The sequence below is a fragment of the Malassezia japonica genome, chromosome 2 (genome assembly GCF_029542785.1).
Source record: "Malassezia japonica chromosome 2, complete sequence".
Taxonomy (NCBI): domain Eukaryota; kingdom Fungi; phylum Basidiomycota; class Malasseziomycetes; order Malasseziales; family Malasseziaceae; genus Malassezia; species Malassezia japonica.
The window spans coordinates 1,076,289-1,094,653 of record NC_083371.1 but is presented as its reverse complement, the minus strand read 5'-3'; the positions used below and the strand labels follow the sequence as shown (position 1 = coordinate 1,094,653).

General features: G+C 65.0%; 8 protein-coding genes across 8 annotated transcripts; 3 read left to right on the top strand and 5 right to left on the bottom strand.

Annotated features, from left to right (window-relative positions):
* Positions 1-3: 3 nt before the first annotated feature.
* Positions 4-1,665, bottom strand: TRM5 (tRNA (guanine(37)-N(1))-methyltransferase; the record flags this gene model as incomplete). Its single annotated transcript, XM_060265651.1, has 1 exon — positions 4-1,665. The coding sequence occupies one exon, from the start codon at positions 1,663-1,665 to the stop codon at positions 4-6; it is 1,662 nt and encodes a 553-aa protein (XP_060121634.1).
* Positions 1,666-1,825: 160 nt separating this feature from the next.
* Positions 1,826-4,241, top strand: MJAP1_001699 (uncharacterized protein; the record flags this gene model as incomplete). The annotated part of the gene is made up of 2 exons (XM_060265650.1): positions 1,826-2,235; positions 2,258-4,241. 2 exons carry the CDS (start codon positions 1,826-1,828, stop codon positions 4,239-4,241), a joined length of 2,394 nt encoding a protein of 797 aa, XP_060121633.1.
* TAZ1 (Lyso-phosphatidylcholine acyltransferase) lies at positions 4,242-5,266 on the bottom strand (the record flags this gene model as incomplete). The annotated part of the gene is made up of 5 exons (XM_060265649.1): positions 4,242-4,899; positions 4,922-5,026; positions 5,049-5,067; positions 5,090-5,221; positions 5,245-5,266. The coding sequence occupies 5 exons, from the start codon at positions 5,264-5,266 to the stop codon at positions 4,242-4,244; spliced, it is 936 nt and encodes a 311-aa protein (XP_060121632.1).
* Positions 5,267-5,345: 79 nt separating this feature from the next.
* Positions 5,346-5,642, top strand: TIM13 (protein translocase subunit; the record flags this gene model as incomplete). The annotated part of the gene is made up of 1 exon (XM_060265648.1): positions 5,346-5,642. The coding sequence occupies one exon, from the start codon at positions 5,346-5,348 to the stop codon at positions 5,640-5,642; it is 297 nt and encodes a 98-aa protein (XP_060121631.1).
* A 99-nt stretch (positions 5,643-5,741) lies between these two features.
* MJAP1_001696 (uncharacterized protein) lies at positions 5,742-8,625 on the bottom strand (the record flags this gene model as incomplete). The annotated part of the gene is made up of 2 exons (XM_060265647.1): positions 5,742-7,855; positions 7,905-8,625. The coding sequence occupies 2 exons, from the start codon at positions 8,623-8,625 to the stop codon at positions 5,742-5,744; spliced, it is 2,835 nt and encodes a 944-aa protein (XP_060121630.1).
* Positions 8,626-8,709: 84 nt separating this feature from the next.
* Positions 8,710-9,710, bottom strand: EAF3 (Esa1p-associated factor; the record flags this gene model as incomplete). Its single annotated transcript, XM_060265646.1, has 3 exons — positions 8,710-8,879; positions 8,902-9,596; positions 9,625-9,710. The coding sequence occupies 3 exons, from the start codon at positions 9,708-9,710 to the stop codon at positions 8,710-8,712; spliced, it is 951 nt and encodes a 316-aa protein (XP_060121629.1).
* A 546-nt stretch (positions 9,711-10,256) lies between these two features.
* Positions 10,257-11,239, top strand: MJAP1_001694 (uncharacterized protein; the record flags this gene model as incomplete). The annotated part of the gene is made up of 2 exons (XM_060265645.1): positions 10,257-10,879; positions 10,903-11,239. 2 exons carry the CDS (start codon positions 10,257-10,259, stop codon positions 11,237-11,239), a joined length of 960 nt encoding a protein of 319 aa, XP_060121628.1.
* A 31-nt stretch (positions 11,240-11,270) lies between these two features.
* On the bottom strand, positions 11,271-18,146 carry URA2 (Carbamoyl-phosphate synthase; the record flags this gene model as incomplete). The annotated part of the gene is made up of 1 exon (XM_060265644.1): positions 11,271-18,146. The coding sequence occupies one exon, from the start codon at positions 18,144-18,146 to the stop codon at positions 11,271-11,273; it is 6,876 nt and encodes a 2,291-aa protein (XP_060121627.1).
* Positions 18,147-18,365: the final 219 nt, after the last annotated feature.

The following is an 18,365-nucleotide window of genomic DNA, read 5'->3' as shown; positions in this document are numbered from 1 at the left end:
AGATTATACCGAGGCAAACAGTACACTCTTCGGCAGACGGAACGTGAGACAGTACATGTCCTTACTCGGCGCGACGGAGCGCACCAAGTGCAGAGACAGCTCTGGGGTCGGTGGCGCTCCTTGGTCGCCCTCTGGGGGCACGAGGCGCTCGTCGTGTGCGAGACCCAGCGCCGCACTTGCGCGCTGGCAGATATCGCGGCCTGCATTCTCGACATCTTTGGTAAAGCAGTGGACGTGCACCATCGGGAGCGGCTCGACTCCCTCGTGGTCTTTTTCACGCGCATTCAGCTCGGCTTGGAGCGCATCGGCACCCACTTGCGACGCAAGGCGCGTGTACAGGCCACGGTACGCGTCCAGGAAATCAAGCGCGGTCGCGGGAAGGTTCATCACAAAGTGGTCGACGAGGCGGCGGGGCGGCCGCGGCGGGGCGGCCGGCGCAGGCGTCGCAGGTGCTTCAGTGACGCCCTCTTCCTTGGCACGGCGCTGTGCGCTTCGCTCCTTGCGCTTCTGGCGCGCGCTCAGCAGCTCGTCGCCCGACGGGCCGCCCGGGAATGAGGCTGCCCACGTCGTAAGCACGCTCTGGCGGATGAATTCGCGGCCGTCGAGGCACGTCGCCTGCAGGTGCTGCGTGACGTGGTTGCGCTTGCTATTCCGCTCCAGGCTCTCGTAGCAGCTCGGATTCAGATCGTTGGCAAGGACCCAAGCGCCCTTCTTGGCCGCCGGCACGGCAAACGGGCCGACGCCGGCCATGACATCCGCCAGCACCTGGAACGGCTGGAATTGCGCAATGAGGCGCCCGTGCTCCGTATGCAAGCGGCTGTTCCAATACACGTGCCGGAAGTCGAGCTGGAAAAGGCAGTTGGACTCAGACACCTCGGCCTCGTACTCGGGCACGCCGGCGAGGAGCTCCATGGCAAAGACGCGGAATTCCGTCTCGATCGAGTCGAGCTTGTTGACGACGGTGCGCACACGCGGCGTCTTTTCGAGGATCACTTGACCGATGAGGTAACGATACGCAAGGTACTCTTCGCGTAAATTGACGTGCGCAAGGTGGCCGACCATGGCAAAAGCACTCGGCGCGCCCTCTTCGAGCTCCGCCGGAAGAATCGCGCGGAGGACTTGCTCGACCGTCCAGTAGTCATAGTCGAATTCAACTGGGTGTGGCACAATCGTTCCGCCCACCTCGTCGATGGCTGCCTGTGCCTCTGCCGGCAGCGCGCTCACGTCTTCTACACCCAGCTGCAGGACGCGCATCGACTCGTCGCCCTGCGTATCGAAGCAGATGTGCTTCGACTTGCGCGAGCGAAACACATGCGGGTTCACCGCAGGGTTGCGTGCCAGAGCACTGACCTGCGTCGCGCCGACACGCACACCGAGCAAGGGCAGCGACTTGTGCAGCGAGTTTTTTGCATCGTCTAGCCAAACGAGCTGCTCGGCCTGCTGGCGCTTGCGCTCCTTGTCGTCGTTCGAAGCCCGTTCTTGCATTTCAATACCTGCCTGCGCATGCGACTGCAGCGGCGGCGCGTCGGCAGGCACCTTGTCCGAGGTCTGCAAGGCGAGGCGCGGCACCGAAGCGCTCGGCTCGAGCAGCGGATCGGTGGGCGGTGGTTTTGTCCGCGCCGGGTTCGCCGGCTTGTGGAAGCGGGGCTTATCAATATAGGCCATCGTTCGTACTCCTTGTACTCGGTTCGCACGCAACCCTGCTGCGATCGCGCGCACAGACACCAGCGACCTTGGCCAAATTTTGCAACGAGAAGATTGAGCGGCTGACTAATGGAGTTCGCCGCTGTGCTCCATCTTTCATTGGCGCAGGGCGTGCGGAGAGATGAGTCTCGCGACGCCCTCCTCGCCCTCGTCGGTGGGAAGCCGCGACGAGTATGGCATCGATATGCCCTCCAGCCCGTCGTGGGCTGGTGACGCCGTGTCCGGAGGAGAGGAAAGCGACGCAGCGATGTCGAGCGACGATGGGCAGGATACTGCGTCCTACCTTCCTCAGTCGGCGCGGCCCAAGATCAAACTGAAGCGGGGCATGCCGGCCTTGCATGATACAGGGCTCGATGTTGAGAGCCAAGGCGAGAGCGAGCCGGCCACGACGCCGAGTGCATCGGTGCATCTCGACACCGCCCCTCCTTCGGTGGACCCTGCGACGGGTGCGAAGCGCAAGCGGCCGATCAAGCAGCTACGCGCCAAGCCGCTGCGTGCGGCGCTCGAGTCTCTCATTGCTGCGTTTAAAAAGTAGGTGCATCGACTAACCCAGGCGCGATCCCTATCTCTTCTTTCACGAGCCAGTGAATGCCGACGAAGTCCCGGGCTATCGCGAGGTGATTGCGCACCCGATGGACCTCGGCACAATGGAAAGGAAGCTGCAGGAGCAGCAGTATACCACGATGGACATGTTCCGCCACGACTTTTTGCTGGTGACCCAAAACGCGCAGACATTTAATCCCCCTACGTCGATTTACCACACAGCGGCGCGCCGCCTCGAGGTGTGGGGCGTCCGTGCGATCGAGCGGGAGGGGCTCAGCGTGGTGGATGACGATGCGTTGGCCTCGGACGACGTGCCGGCCGTCCCGCCGCCGTCGGCACGCCGCGCACGTCGCAAGGCTGCCGAGCGCCCGCTGCGGGATATGTCGGTGGGCGTGGGTACAGACGGCGAGGAAGGCACGCCGTCGAGCAGCATCTATGTACAGGAATCCGGCCCGAGACGTACGATGCGTATCGGGAGCGCGCGGAGCACAAACTGGTCGAATACACTGCCGGAAGGCGTGCCGGACACGCCGGAAACGAACCTCTTTCGCCGTACGCTGGCGTATGCGGGCGTTTCGCCACATACACTCACGGGAAAGAGCGCATGCTCGGCGCGGATGAATGAAAAGGCCAAGTCGCGGCTGGGTCCGCTGCCGAGCTTCTTGGCGGAGCAGAGCGGCACAGCGAATCCAAGCGAGGGCGAAGAGGCGGCGGTACAGACGTACACGTACGCCGACGACGGGTCGCTGGACCCGACCAAGCTCGCCAATTTGTACGAATACGCAGCCCAGGTCATGGGCCCCGCGACGCTCCTTGCGCCGGCCATCGAGTCGCTGCGCCATCTGCCCATGTCGCTTGCCGCGACGCCCGGGCCGAATAATGCGCAAGGCGAGGCCAGCTTTGTCTTTCCGCATACGCAGCCCGGGCGCCCCGACCGCCTGAGTGCCGCGACGGTGAAAAAGCCGGCGGTGGACGAGGGAAACTGGAGCCATACCTTCCAAGGGACGAGTGTACCGGAACACGACCGCCGCCTCCCGTTTGCGATTGCAGGCGCATCGGGGCCGCCCGGCCTTGCGCACGGCACGGCGCCGCCGCGCGAGATGCAGGGCCTGCATCCGATGTGGCCTGTGCCGGCGCCGCCGCCGATTCAGGACCCGCTGCAGTCTGGCCTGCGTCTGAACCGCCGCGAGCGCGAGCTCGAGCAGGAGCGCGACGAGCACAACTGGACCTTTTTCCGGCCGCACCTTTTGCGTCTGCTAGACGCGTGCGATGTCGGCGTGTACGCCAGTCTTCCCGCGTGGGTCGCGTCGACAGCCGATGAGCGCTCTCTGCGGCCGTACTCGAGTGTGGCGGGCGGCGCGCTGACCGATGCGCTGCGCGAGTACCTCCGCGCGATGCCGTATCGCGCGCTGGGACTACCGCGGACCGCGCAGTATGTGCCGCGCGCCTCGCTGCGCCAGCTCCCTGCGGCGCTGCAAATTTCCATGCAAGGCGCGCAAGAGTCGGAACGGCTGCTCGAGGTGGCGTACGGCGGCGTGCAAGGCGCAGCGTTTGTGCGCTCCATTGCCGAGTTTATCGGCGGAGCAGCGACCGGCATCGAGCCCGTGGCCCGTGGCGAGCCCGCGGTGAAGCGCGAAGAGGCACCGGTCAAGAAGGAAGAGGAAGCCGATGCGCCGTGGCCCCCTCCCCCCGCGTCGGCCTTCCCCGTGCCGGAGCCCGACACGCTGCCCACGTCGCTTGTCGAGCACGTCAAGAACCAGGTTGTGAACCCCCTGACGGGCGGCCTGACGCACTTTATGGAGTGCATTGGCGAGCATCTCGCGCAGATCCACGTCGGCCCTACCCCCCCCTCGCCGAACGACGAGCCGCTGTACCAGCTCCTGGACGATGCCAACGGTACCGTGTCCTCGTCGCTGTGGCGTATGCTGCATCCTCACAGCACCGAGCCCCAGCCGAGTCTGCAAGATATGCTGGATGGATTACTGCATGCATAATTATGTAGGAATATCTGTTTTGTACTTGTGTCCGACCATGTCGGGCCGGTGCGCGAGCTGCCCCTCGCCCGGCCCAAGCCCCTGCCGCTTGCGCGAGTCCTCGCCGAGCTTGGCGAGTTCCTCGCGCAGGACCGCAGCGAGGCGGCTGCGGATCGTCGCGTACTCCTCCGAGTCCTGCTCGCGCAGCTTTGCCGGGGTCTCTGGGTAGAGGTGATGGCTCGGCACGGACTCGGCGATCGGCGGCAAGGCGACCGGTACGTCGTCATGGTGCGCGTGCTTCATCTGGGTATAGAGGTCGGCGTACATCTGCAGCGTGCCCTGTGGCACGGGCTTGCCGAACGACACGGAAATATCCGCGCCGAGGCGAGGCACCCAGCGTGGATGCATGCGCGGCTCTGGCATGATTTGGTCAAAGCCCGTGAGCCAGATCGGTAGCACGATCGGTGTCACGGGCGCCTCGAGCACCAGGCGCGAGATGCCCCACTTGAAACGGCGCATCATGGTCGAGTGCGAGAGGTTCACTGCGCCCTCTGGAAAGATGTGCACCCAGCGCGTCTCGCCGAGCTTTTCGATGGCCTGGTCGAGCGCCGGCTGAAAGATGCCCTCGCCCCGCAGCGTCTCGAGCGTCTGACCCTGCCGAAAGAAGTGGGAAAAGAGGCTGCGTCAGGCGCGCGACGTACGCGTTTTTAAAAAGAATGTCGCTCGCCCCGAGACTCCAGCGCGTGGTGTAGGTATCACGAAAGGTGCTCCATGGCAGCACGCCCCATAGTAGCGGTTCATCGAGTCTGCGTAAGAAACAACACCTACACCGCGATATGGTTGCAATCTGGGTCAGCTGCGCGACGTACAGGTCAGCACCCCCCGGCCCTGGCGGATGCGCTGGGGATCGTGCAGGACTTGGAGAAGATTTTCGACACCATGCGCACGCACACGCTTGCACCCAAGCGCGAGGAACGCCTTAGACAAGCCTGCAACGGCCTCTGCGGTCAGATATGGCACGTACGAATAATCCGCCGCTGCACCATGCCCTTCGCCAAGCTTCGCAGGGCCTTTTTTCCCCAGGTGCCACGTGCCGATCGACAGCGGCCGAAGCCACCGACTACGATGGAGCTCTTTGGAAGCAAGGCGCCGACGGGATCGTCCGGCGAGCAAAAGGAGGCGCTGAAGCAGCGCGTCACGGCGGAAGTCGCGATGGCGAATGCGCAGCAGCTCATTAGCAAGGCTACCGAGAAGTGCTACAACAAGTGCGTGCCCGCCCCGGGCCAGAGCCTCTCGGGCAAGGAGCAGACCTGCCTCGAGCGCTGCCTCGAGCGCTACTTTGAGGCGTTCAACATTGTCTCCTCGACTTACGTGCACCGCGTTGCTGCGGAGCGCGCGTCGGGTGCGATCACTACGGAATAGGCGCATCGCACCCCCTGGAAAGGCGGCGCACAGGCCGTGTGCCCACCGCCACATGCGCGGGCGCTTTTATAGTGTCTCGGTCCAATCAATCATACTCTATTAGCGACTGTGTGCGATGCTTTGCAGGCCAGGAGGGAGCTGCACAGAGGGGTTGTAATCCAAGTCCCGCGTCTTTTTCTTGCGCGCCTCCGACTTGGGCTTGGGCTGGATCGTGCCCGTAGCGAGGCCCAGGTGGCGCGTGGCGCTGCCAAACGCCTTGCGCGCATTGTTGTATCCGTCAGGGTTGCCCGGCTCGGTCTCTTCGTCGCTCGAGTCGTCGCGCGCACCGATACGCGTGCTCCAGCTGCTGCGCGCGCGGCCGCCAGGCGCGAGATCCTCCTCCGCCTCGGGCTCGGTAGCCTTGGGCGCCTCGCTGTCGATGCGCACGCTCTTGCGCGCGTTCGGCGAGGCGCTCGGCGCAGGCACCGAGGGCGCGGCGCTCGGCGCAGGCGCCTGCACCGCCGGCGCGCTCGCCTGGGCGGCCGGCGTCGTGTGCGGCACCGACGCCTCACCCGCCTGCGCACGCGGCGCACCGTAAAAGCTCGGCAGGCCGACCAGCGGGGGCGCAAGGCCACCGTGGTTCTCCGTAGATGGCTGCTCCCAGAACGTATGGCTCGGCTCGGCGCGAGACGCGAGCGGCGCGACGTCGGGCGTGCGTGCGCCCTTGGTCGGCGACGTGCCCGTCGAGATGAGCTCGCCGAGCTCGAGGTCCAGGTGGCCGGTCCCGTCAAAGCGGCGGTCCACGTCGAGGCTGAGTGTGCCCGCGTCGGGCGTCTCTTGCAGCGAGAGGCGCTTGGGAGTGGTCGTCGCGCCCTTGCTGGCCTTCAGCGCGGGCTTTAGCGGCTGCGTGCGGCTGCTGCTCGGCGAGATCACGCTCGAGGGACGCGCGCGGCCCTGGCCCGAGGCGGTACGCGACGGCGTCTCGGCCTCGTGCGCAGTGGCGCTCGCGTCCTCCGCCTTGGCCACCCATGAGTCCGTGGCGTACTTGGCCGGGTTGTTCGAGAAACCCACGTAGAACGACGAAGGCGCGGGCGGGGGACCAGTAGGGCGCGTCGTCGACGAGTCGCGGCGCTTGCGGCGCGTCGTCGTCGTCGTCTTCTCGCCTAGCTGCTCGGAGCTGGAGCGCGTGCGCACCTTGCGCGTCGAGTTCGCCGAGCCGGGGCGGTTCAGCGCCGACTCGCCTAGGTCGACCGAGTTGCGGCGCGCCGCGCGCGGCTGCGCCGTCGCGACGTTCATCGCGCTCGACGCACGCGACGGGGGACGGTTGCTCTTGTTCGGCGTGCCCGAGATGCCCGCGCCGATCACGCTGCGACGCACGGCGGCCATCAGTTCGTCGTCCTCTGGCACCGGCGCGGCGGACGCCGCGCGGCCCATGACCGAGCTCGAGCGGCGCATACCGCTCGAGCCACGGTGCGACGCAGGGCTCAGCAGGTTGCGCGAGCTCATGCTGCTGCCCGGGCGCTCATTGACGTGGCGCACGACGTTTGGCGCGGGCTCGTCGTCGCTGCTGTCGTCGCGCGCCCCGCGCGACTTGGGAATGTCGCCGATCGGCGCAAAGAGCGACTCGGCACGCGGCGTGGAGCGCTCGCGCTTCGCAGGCGTCGGCGCGGCACGCACCTCGGTGCGGAAGAGGTTCGACATGCGGTTAAAGAAGCCACCCTTGCCGCTGCGGCGCTCGTGCGCGTCCTCCTCCGACTCCTGGTAGTGGTGGCGCGCGCGGCGGGGCGCAACCGATGCGTCGGTCGTGGTGGGCGTGCCGTACACGTCGTTGCGGCGGCGGGGCACCTCGTCGTCGGACGAGTTGTCGTCACGCGCTACATGCATCGCGCGCGGCGCACTCGGCACACCACCCGGGATCGTCGGCGCGACAAAGCCGGAACGCATGTGGTCCAGGTTGACGCGCGGCGCGCTCGGCACGCCGCCGGGCACCTGGGGAACGTGCACGAGCGATGCACTCACGCGCGACGCGTCGCTCGGCGCACGGCTGCGCGTCTTGCGCGGCTTGCGAACTTCCGCGGGCTCACTCGGCTGTGCAGACGGCGGCCGCGCTTCCGTCGCAACCGGCGCGCTCGTACGGCGCTCGGCACGCAGCGGCGACCGCGCCTCGGCGGCCGGCGCTTCCTGTGGAGGCGCACGCACCTCCATTGGAGGACGCGTTGCCACCGGCGAGCGGGCTTCGGGCGGGGGCGGCGGGAGTTCTGGGCGGTGAGCTAGGGTACGTACCGTGGTCCAAGCCGTGGTCAATCACGGAGGACGCGCCGACCGTGCTGGCCGGCGCGCCCGTCTCGGTGAGCTCCTCGGGCATCGGCGCCGGGGGCATCGGCGCCACAGGCACATTGGCGTCAAACTGGTCGAGGTACTCGAGGATGGCGCGCGCGCTGTCCATCATCACGGCACCCGAGTCGCCCATGGTCTTGACGCGCATCGCGAGTGCCTCCTTAAAGGTGCGGCGCTTGACGCCGACCAGCAGCGCACTTTCGTTCGCGAGAAGCTGCTCGCAGGCGTGCAGCTCGCGCTGCGCCTCGGCGATGCGCGCCTGGTTGTCGTCGTCGCCGTTGATTACTTCCCAGCGCGACGGCTTGCGCTTGCTGTTCTTGATCACGCGGCTGATGAGGATCTCGCGGTCGCGCAGGATGCCGCGGATGCTGTGCTCGCGCTCGAGCACGTCCTTGAGCGCCTCGCGGTACTGATCGATCGCCTGGCCGTGCGTGCGCTGGGCCGACGAGGCCTCCTCGAGCCACTTGGACACAGACATCGTAGCCTGCTCCATGTCCGGCGTCTCGGACATGCCCCACGCCTGCAGCGCCGACGCGGCCGACATTGCCGCCGACGTCGTCGAGAACAGGTTCTCGACGTACGTCTTCTCGGCCTTGATCAGGTTCTGCAGCGCACGGCTATCCGTCGCCGGAGTCCGCGGCTGGTTCACATCCGGCTGTGCGTTCATCGCGGGCGCCATGTCCAAAGCCTACCTCTACCCACGCCCCGGCGCGGGCACACCTGGGGTTTCGGCCGAGCGCACGGCCAAATTCTACAAAGTGCCTAGGCGCTGGTAGGCGGAGCTGGGGGTGTCGTACTCTGCCGCAAAGAGGCGCTTCTGCTCGCGCGCCATAAACGCGAGGAACTCGGTGAGGTGCTCGCGCAGTACGGCGACAGAGTCCGAGTCCATGCTCGTGTGCGCGACAATGCCAGGGAGGTTGACTGTATAAGTAGAGCGACGTACCAAACAGACGAAGCAGGTGCTCCGCGCCATAGATCTCGCTCGCCTCTAGCTCCATCGTCGGCTCGGCGGGGGTGGCGGCGGCGGCGGGCTGCCGCCCGCGCTTGGGCTTTGCATCGGCGCGGCCGGCGGCGTCCACGTCGCCGTCGCCCATCTTGGGGCCGTGCTGCTTGCGCATCTCGACGTATTGGGGACGCTCGAAACGGTACAGCAGATTCTGCGCGAGGCTCTTGTCAAAGTAGAGCTTGATGCCGGCAAGCACCTCGTCGAGCACAGCCGACCAATCGCCCGGCTTGCCTTTGTGCGTCGCACGGTACACTTCGCCGTACTCTTTCAGGACCTCGCGCACGTTCGGATTCCGAGGGAGGGGGACGAGCTGCTCTTTGCGTGTGATATTCTCCCAGTCGTCCACAAGCTGCACTTTCAGCACGTCGGGGATCGTCAGCTTGATCTCGGGACGGCGCTCGAGCTCGTCCTGATCAGTCGACTCGCGGCTGCGCTTCGTGCCTCGGCCACCGGCATTGGGCGTGCCTTTGCGCCCGGCACCGCGCGCGGGGCTCGCGTCGGCATGCGCGGCCGCTGCGGCCTGCGCAGCAGCCTCCGCCTCGGCCTTGGTCGCATCCACAAGCGCTTTTTGCCGCGCAAGGTTCTCCTCATTATATTTCAACAGACGCGACTCGGGCACCCACTCGTCCCATCTGGATTAGAGCAGGGGGGGGGACGTACGTCTTTTTCCAGCCTTGGTAGTGCACGAGGAAATGGGGGCCGACGGCACCGTTCTGGTTATCGTCGCCTTTCCAGTTCTCGGCCATGAGGATCTAGGGTTAGAGGCGAGCAAAGAACGCACTTTGGCCTGGTACATTAGAGGGCCATGATAGCATAGCACCTTTTCATCCGGCGCGTATTGCATCGCGAATCGGCCAGTGGGGGGACGAAAGCCTCCACACGGCGCGCGAGGCAGCGAGGGGCGCAGCGAGGCGGATCGAGACGCCATAGGCAGTGAAAAAGACCGAGGAGAAGCGAGCAGCGGCTATGAAAATAGAGGAGCGGGCTATGGCAGGAAGGTGACGCCGACTGGATAGAGTAGCACGGCCCATCTTGATCGCGTTGCGCGCTTTCCACTCGTCTAGTGCTTAGAAACTATGTCCTCGATCCATGTTTCATAGTGTCATTTCCTCCATTGTTTCGCTTGCCTACCGATACGATTCCTAGCTACCTTTTTCCCAGTATCGCGTCTAGGACGAGCCCGACGCACCACTCCTGCCGTGCGCAGTACCTCCCACGGCCTCATGCATGCCACGTGCGCTCGGCCGGAAAAGCGGGGCGGAAGTCGCTCGGTCCTCCTTTGTGAGCCCAGCATGGAGCACTGGAAGAACCTGACGTCGAGTGTCGGCCCTCTTGGCCAGAAGCTTACTGAGCGCTTCGGTGCGCTGAACCAGCAGGCCCGTGAGCACTTTGGCCAGACGAATGACATTACCGAGCTCCCTGACGAGTACCGTGAGCTGGAGGACCGTGTGGATGCGCTGAAGAACGCGCAGAACGTCCTCATCCGCGCTGCGCGTGCGTACGAGCACGAAGGCTACGACTACCCCCACCAGCTCCAGGAGTCAGTCACGCACGGTGCGCAGACGCTGAGCCACACGCTGTCTGCGTGGGCTGCGACTGCGACCAAGAACACCTCGCTGCCGAGCGTGCAGCCGACAAATGCGCCACCGACCGAGCCGCGCACGCTGCACCACGCGCTCTCGCGCAGCGCCGCGAGTGCTGCGATCTACCTCGGCAATGCGCCTGCGACGGCTGTCGCGCAGCCCGGCGGTGAGCCGGTGCCGACGAACGAGAGCCGCCTCGGCGAGCTGCTGCAGCAGTTTGCCGTGGCCCAGGACAAGATCGGCGGTGCGCGTCTCTTGCAGGACAAGACCATCATCCAGTCCTTTGTCAACGTGTGGAACGCGTTTGGTGCGCAGATCCAGCTGGCGATGAAGTACGTTCCCCCCACTCACACAGAGCCCGTCAGTCGGTCAAGGAGGCGCGTCTGCACCTCGACTCGTGGCGTGCGACGCTCAAGACGGCCGAGACGTCGAACGCGTCGAGCGCCAAGCTCGAGCAGTATGGCACCGAGGTCGAGCACGCCGAGGACAAGCTGGTGAGCGCGACGGAGGAGGCAATCAGCCTCATGAAGACGGTGCTGGACAACCCCGAGCCTGCCAAGAGCCTCGCGGCGTTTGTCAAGGCACAGCTCGACTACCACCGCGCGGCGGTGAGCTCGCTCGAGCAGCTCGACGCCGACATGGCTGGCGTCGTGACCAAGGTCGAGTCCGAGTACCGTGCGTCGCGCTCGTAGTTATGTATCCGAATCTTTTCCTTACTATCGATCAAGCCCGGTCGCTCGACTGAAGGACCATGGCCAGGAGCGCCATGCGGATAAAGAGACCGCAGCGCATCTGGCGGAAGTAGGCCGCGCGCTTCGTGTCAAAGTCGACCTCGGGGTCGATCTCGTCGACACGCGGCAAGGGGTGCAGGACGACGGTGTCAGCCTTGGCACGCGCCAGCACGTCGTTGTTCACGACGTAGCAGCCCTTGACTTTTTCGTACTCTTCGGGGCTGTTGAAACGCTCGCGCTGGATGCGCGTCACGTAGAGCACGTCGGTCGAGCCGATCACGTCGTCGAGGTTGCTCGTCTCGAACATCGTGATGCCGTGCTTCGAGAGGTCGCGCACCACCTCACGGGGCATCTCGAGCGAGCGCGGCGAGACAAAGTTGAGCGTCACGCCGTACAGCGAGAGCAGGCGCACGAGCGAGTGCGTCGTGCGGCCGTTCTTCAGGTCACCGACCAGGGTAATGGTCAGGCCGTTGACGGTACCCAGCTCCTCACGGATGGTAAAGACGTCCAGCAGCGCCTGCGTGGGGTGCTCGCCAACGCCGTCGCCGGCGTTGATGATCGGCACAGGCGAGAACTTGGCCGCTTCCTGTGACGAGCCCACCGCGGGGTGGCGCAGCACCACAATGTCGCTGTAGCAGCCGAGCGTGCGCACCGTGTCGGCGAGCGTCTCGCCCTTGGCGACCGACGAACGCGAGGTGTTCACCGCGACGATCTGGCCACCGCAGCGCGCCATCGCAGCCTCAAACGAGGACGAGGTGCGCGTCGACTCCTCGTAGAACAGCGTGCTCAGCACGCGGCCACGCAGAATGTCCAGCACACCGTAGCGCTCGACCAGGAAGCGCATCTCCTGCGCCACGGTAAAGAGCGCGTGCAAGTCCTCGCGGTTGAACTGCTTCACCGAGAGAATGTGGCGTCGCGAGAACGTGGGGTGGTAGAGCTGCATCGCAGTGCTCGTTGTAGGCTCGCGCAGGAGCGGCGCAGGCAACTCCTTCAGCTCGCTCTCGCGCGAGACACCCGAGCTCGCCGCAGCCATACCGCCAATCATGGTCAGAGGGCGCATCGAGTCGGTGCGGCCAAACGCACGCTTCGCCGACGGCGAGCGCAGCGCAAGCGTCGGCGACGGAGGAGCCGCCTCGGCGCGCGTCGCGTCGGCGCCCTTGTTGCCGGTGAGCGCACTGATGTTGGCGCCGAGGAGCGAGTGGCTCAGCACCTCGCCGTCGAGCACAACCGTGGTGCCGCGGAAGAGCACACGGTGCACACCGCCCTGCAGCGCGGTCGACTCGAGCGGCGACCACACGTCGGCCTTGGACACGGGCGTCGCACGGTCCACCTCGACCGACACCGAGGTGTCGGCCTGCTCGGGCAGGCCAAAGATCTCGCGGGGGCGCGTGCTCATCTTGTCCATCACCGTGTTGAGCGTGAGGCGGTTCTCGTTCGCAGCGTTGAGGAGCAGGCGCATCGCCTCCTCGAGACCGGCCGTCGGCGACGGCGCGTGGCCAAGCTGCTCGGCGAGCAGGTAGGGCGCACTGCCGAGCGAGAAGGCGTCGATGTCCTCGAGGTGGCCCCAGAGCGCGTCCTGGTCAGCACTGCTCGGCAGGCACGTCGCCGTGGGGTACATGTCCGTCGAGAAGAACAGCGCGTAGATCGACACGTCGCACGTCACACGCAGGCCCTTGGCTTTGCTGAGCGCAAGGAGCTGCATGTCGCCCGCACTGCGGACGTCAGTCACATGCAGCGCGCGTGCATGCAGGCTCGCCAGGAGCAGCACCGAGGCGAGGTCCGCGCCGGCGGCGTCCGTGACGATGAGCTTGTCCTCGGGCCAGTTGCCAAAGTACGAGGCAAGTACCGACGGCTGCTGGCTCTGCTCGCGCGCGGCACCCGTGAAGGACACAAAGAGTGCACGCACGCGGGGCGCGAGGTCCACGTACGAGGCGACGTACGCGGGGTCCGCGAGGAGCGTCAGCGAAACGTCCGTCGCGCACTGGCCCTCGAGCGCGGCCTCGGCAGCAGCGAGCGTCTGCTCGTTGTACACGGCGCACGAGGCGCCGCGCGCACCGAGCACGAGGTTCGTAAAGCCGCCGAGCGCAGCCGTACGGGTGTAGGCGCCCACGTCCTTGGCGGTGATCTCGTTGCCGACTGTAGGCACAAAGGCGTCGATGCCGACCAGACCCGGGAAGGTGTAGGTCATGTGGCTCGACTTGGCGTCGATCGGGAACACCTCGAAGCGGCTGCCAAGCTTGCGGTGCACCGCAAGGGCCTCGACAAACAGCTTGGCGTTCTTCACGTTGGTGATCAACGGGATCGAGCGGTCGATTGCGAGACGACGCGCGCGGTAGCCCATCGAGGTGAACGACGAGGGGCGGCGGTACTTGTTCTTACTCGGGAGCGAGATGAACAGGCTGCTCACGCCCTGGGTCAAGTGCGTCAGCAGCGAGTACGACGCTTTGCTGTTCTCGTCACTGCCCCAGTCGTCGTCCTCGGGAAGCGCCTCGAGCTGGATGACCGGGATGCCGTTCTCCGTGTAGAAGTCGGCGGTACCCGACGAACCGTACAGGGTGAAGCCGAGCGCGTGCAGGGTGCGCACCGACGGCAGCAGCTCCTGCTTCTCGCTGAAGCTACCCACCGACAGCAGCACATTGTTGGTCGGCAGGCGGATACCCGAGGCGAGCATCGCGCGCAGGTACGCCTCGTACTTGTTGCGGCCAAAGCATGCCACCTCACCCGTCGACGCCATCTCGACACCGAGAATCGGGTCGGCACCGGCGAGACGCGAGAAGGAGAATTGCGGCACCTTGACACCGACGTACTGGTGCGGCAGCTCGACGGCGGGGTAGGGCTCGACAGCAATGTCCATCATGGCGCAGGTCGCAAGCTCGATCGCGTCCACGCCCGTCACCTTCGAGACGAAGGGGAACGAACGCGCGGCACGCACGTTGCACTCAATCACCTTGATCTCGTTGTTCTTGGCGATGAACTGGATGTTGAAGGGACCGGTGACGTTGAGCGACGAGGCGATCTTGCTCGTCGCCACCTCGATCCTGCGCACCGTCTCTGGCTCGAGGTCCTGCGGGGGGAGGATGAGCGTCGCATCACCCGAGTGCACACCCGCGTTCTCGACGTGCTCCGAGACGTAGTGCATGATCATCTTACCGTCCTTGGCGACAGCGTCCATCTCGATCTCCTTGGCGCCCTCGAGGTACTTGGTAATCACCACGGGGTGCTCGCGGTTGATCGCGGCGGCCTGCGACAGGTACGAGCTGAGGTCCTCGGCAGAGTACACGACGTTCATCGCCGCACCACTCAGCACGTACGACGGGCGGACAAGGACGGGGTAGCCGAAGCGCGCGCACGTCGAGTACGCATCCTCCAGGCTCGTCAGCTCCTTCCACATGGGCTGGTCGACGTCGATCTTGTCGAGCATGCGCGAGAACTTGTAGCGGTTCTCGGCCATGTCGATCATCTCCGGCGAGGTACCGAGGACCTTGACGCCCTGGCGGTACAGCGGCAGCGCAATGTTGTTCGGCGTCTGACCACCCATCGAGATGATCACGCCCGAGCTGTGCTCCATCTCGTAGATGTCCATCACCGTCTCAAGCGAGATGTTCTCAAAGTACAGACGGTCGGCCTCGTCGTAGTCCGTCGACACAGTCTCGGGGTTGTAGTTGACCATGACCGTCTTGTAGCCCTTCTCGCGGAGCGTGCGGATCGCGCGCACGGCACACCAGTCGAACTCGACCGAGGAACCGATGCGGTACACACCCGAACCAAGCACCATCACGCCGTGGTCGCTGAACTGGACGTCGTTCTCGACCGCGTTGTAGGTCGTGTACAGGTAGTTGGTCTGCGCGGGGAACTCGGCGGCGACCGTGTCAATCTGCTTGACAAACGGCGTGATGCCGAGCTCCTTGCGGCGCTGGCGCACAGCCAGCTCCGCGCTCGCCACGTAGCGCGAGATCTGGCGATCGCTGAAGCCGAGCTGCTTGGCCTGGCGCAGAAGCATGCCCGACAGGGGCTGCGCGGTGCTCTGTTCGAGCGCGTGCGCGGCCGTAGTGATCCCCTTAAGCTTGGACAGGAACCAGCGGTCAATGTTGCTCAGCGCGTGGATCTGGTCGACGGTGTAGCCATTGTGCAGCGCGTTACCGACGGCAAAGATGCGCTTGTCGGTCGGGAACTCGAGCTCCTCGTCGATCTCGTTCTCGTTCACAAAGTCGTTCTTGCCGAAACCGTCAAAGGAGGGGTCGATGGAGCGGATGGCCTTCTGGATCGACTCCTCAAAGGTGCGGCCGATGGCCATCACTTCACCGACACTCTTCATCGAACTGCCGAGCTTGGAGCTGACACGCTCAAACTTGCGCAGATCCCAGCGGGGGATCTTGGTCACGACGTAGTCGAGACTCGGCTCGAAGCACGCCGAGGTCTCGCGCGTGACGCTGTTGCGCAGCTCGTTGAGCGGGATATTGAGACCGAGCTTGGCGGCGACAAACGCGAGCGGGTAGCCGGTCGCCTTGGAGGCGAGCGCCGACGAACGCGAGAGACGCGCATTCACCTCGATAATGCAGTACTCGCGGCTGTGGGGGTTGAGGGCGTACTGGATGTTGCACTCACCCACGACACCGAGGTGGCGAATGACGTTGACGGCGGTCGTGCGGAGCATGTTGTAATCCTCGTCGCTCAGCGTCTGACTCGGGGCAATGACGATCGAGTCGCCGGTGTGTACACCCAAGGGATCAAAGTTCTCCATGTTACACACGGTGATACAGTTGTCGCGGATATCACGCACAACCTCGTACTCGACCTCCTTCCAGCCCTTCATACTCTTCTCCACAAGCACCTGCGGCGAGTTGGCAAAGGCGGCGTGGCACAGGCGGCGCAGTTCTTCCTCGTTCTTCGCAAAGCCGGAACCGAGACCACCGAGGGCAAAGGCAGCACGCACAATGACCGGGAAACCGATCGTCTTGGATGCCGCCAGGGCCTCGTCCCAGTTGTTCGCACTGGCGCTCGGCGCGCAGCGCTCGCCAATCTCCTCCATGGCCTTGGCGAACAGGTCACGGTCCTCGGTCTTGATGATCGTGTCGATCGGGGTACCGAGGTTGCGCACGCCGAGCGACCCGAGCTCGTCCTTGATCTTGATACCGACGTTCAGCGCAGTCTGGCCACCAAACGTGCAGTAGATACCGTCCGGACGCTCGTGGCGCAGGACCTTGAGCACAAACTCGGGGGTGACGGGCAAAAAGTACACCTTGTCCGCAAGACCCGACGAGGTCTGGATCGTGGCAATGTTGGGGTTGATGAGGATGGTGTAGATACCCTCCTCCTTCAGGGCCTTGATCGCCTGCGAGCCACTGTAGTCAAACTCACCCGCCTGGCCGATGCTCAGACCGCCCGAGCCGAGCACCAGGACCTTGCGCAGGTGCAGGCGGGGGTGGGCCGCCTCGTGGTCAGCGAGCAGACCGCCGGGGAACTCGACCGCCTTCGGAGCGACCTTTCCGGCGTTGCGCACCGCAGCCGCGTCGACCACCGAGCGGATAAACACGTCAAAGAGGTACTCGGTGTCGCGGGGACCGGCGGTGCTCTCCGGGTGGAACTGCACAGAGAAGTAGGGGTACGATTCGCAGTAGATACCCTCGTTGCTGCCGTCGTTCGCGTTGACAAACAGCTCCTTCCAGCCCGCCGGGAGCGAGGTGCCGTCCACCGCGTAACCGTGGTTCTGCGAGGTGATGTAGCAGCGGCCACTGAGCTGGTCCGTGCACGGAATATTTTGACCACGGTTGCCGTACTTCATCTTGGCGGTCGTCGCACCCGCAGCGAGCGCAAGGAGCTGGTGACCCAGACAGATACCAAACACGGGAATCGGGTCGTTGGTGCGGTTCAAAAACGTACGCAGGCGCTCAATAGTGAGCGTGCACTGCGTGGGGTCACCGGGACCGTTCGAGACAAAGAGACCGTCAAACGGCTCGCTCTCGCTGTTGATGTCATAGTCCCAGGGCACAACCTTGAGCTGCACACCGCGCGTGGTAAAGCAGCGGATCTGGTTGAGCTTCATACCCATGTCGAGCGCCAGAATGCGGATCGGGCGGCCGCTGCCGTGCAGCAGTGTGGGCTCGTTCGCGGTGCGCAGACCGGCAGGCTGCGTGTCCTCGGGCGTGTAGAGCATCGGGGCCTTGCACGAAACCTTCTGCACAAGGTGCTCGCCGTTGGGATCGTGCCACGCGACGTCGTGGAAGCGCGCACGCCAGTTGTTCGTGCCATCGGTGGGCGGCAGGGCGGGCTGGCCATTCGGCGCGAGGAGGCGCGCGAGCATGCTGCCCTTGGTACGGATGCGCTTCGTGAGCGCGCGCGTGTCGATACCGTACACGGCCGGCACACCGTTTTCCTTCAGCCAGTCACCGAGGCCGGACGCGGCCAGGTAGTGACTAAAGTCCTGGCTGTAGTATGCAACAACCAGACCGGCAACATGGATGCGCGACGACTCGAACGGCGCAGCGAGGCGGGGCTGCGTCTCGCCAGCCGAGCGCTTCGGCACACCGTAGTTACCGATCAGGGGGTAGGTGAGCACGAGGATCTGGCCCTCGTACGAGGGGTCGGTGAGCGACTCGACGTAGCCGACCATACCCGTTTGGAAGACGCACTCTCCCGAGATGCTCTTGCCTTCGGCACCAAAGCTGATGCCTTGGTACTCGGTGCCGTCCGACAGCTCGAGCACCATGGTGCCGGTCGGCTCCTGGCCCACCGGCACCGTCGTAGCAGGCGGCGCAGGCGAGGGAGCGCGCGACGGCACCTGATCAACAAGGGCGGAGCGCAGCGAGGGCGCAATGCCGTCAAGCGGCGAGGGCGAAGCCCCAGCCGTAGTTGGGTCCACACCAGACATGGAAGTGATGCAGGTCCCGTTCTCGTCCCAAGTGACTCAGATCCGTTCCACCACTTCAGTCGCTTGCAGCTGTATCTGCACCTGACGCTGTAGGGAAGTTTCCGCAGCCACCGTCCTCAAGAGATGGTGGGGGCGCACAGGAGGAAAACCGCTCGAGCGGGAAAAAAAAAAAGCCCCAGTGATCGCCACGAGAATATCCGGTACGTGTCAGCATTTGAA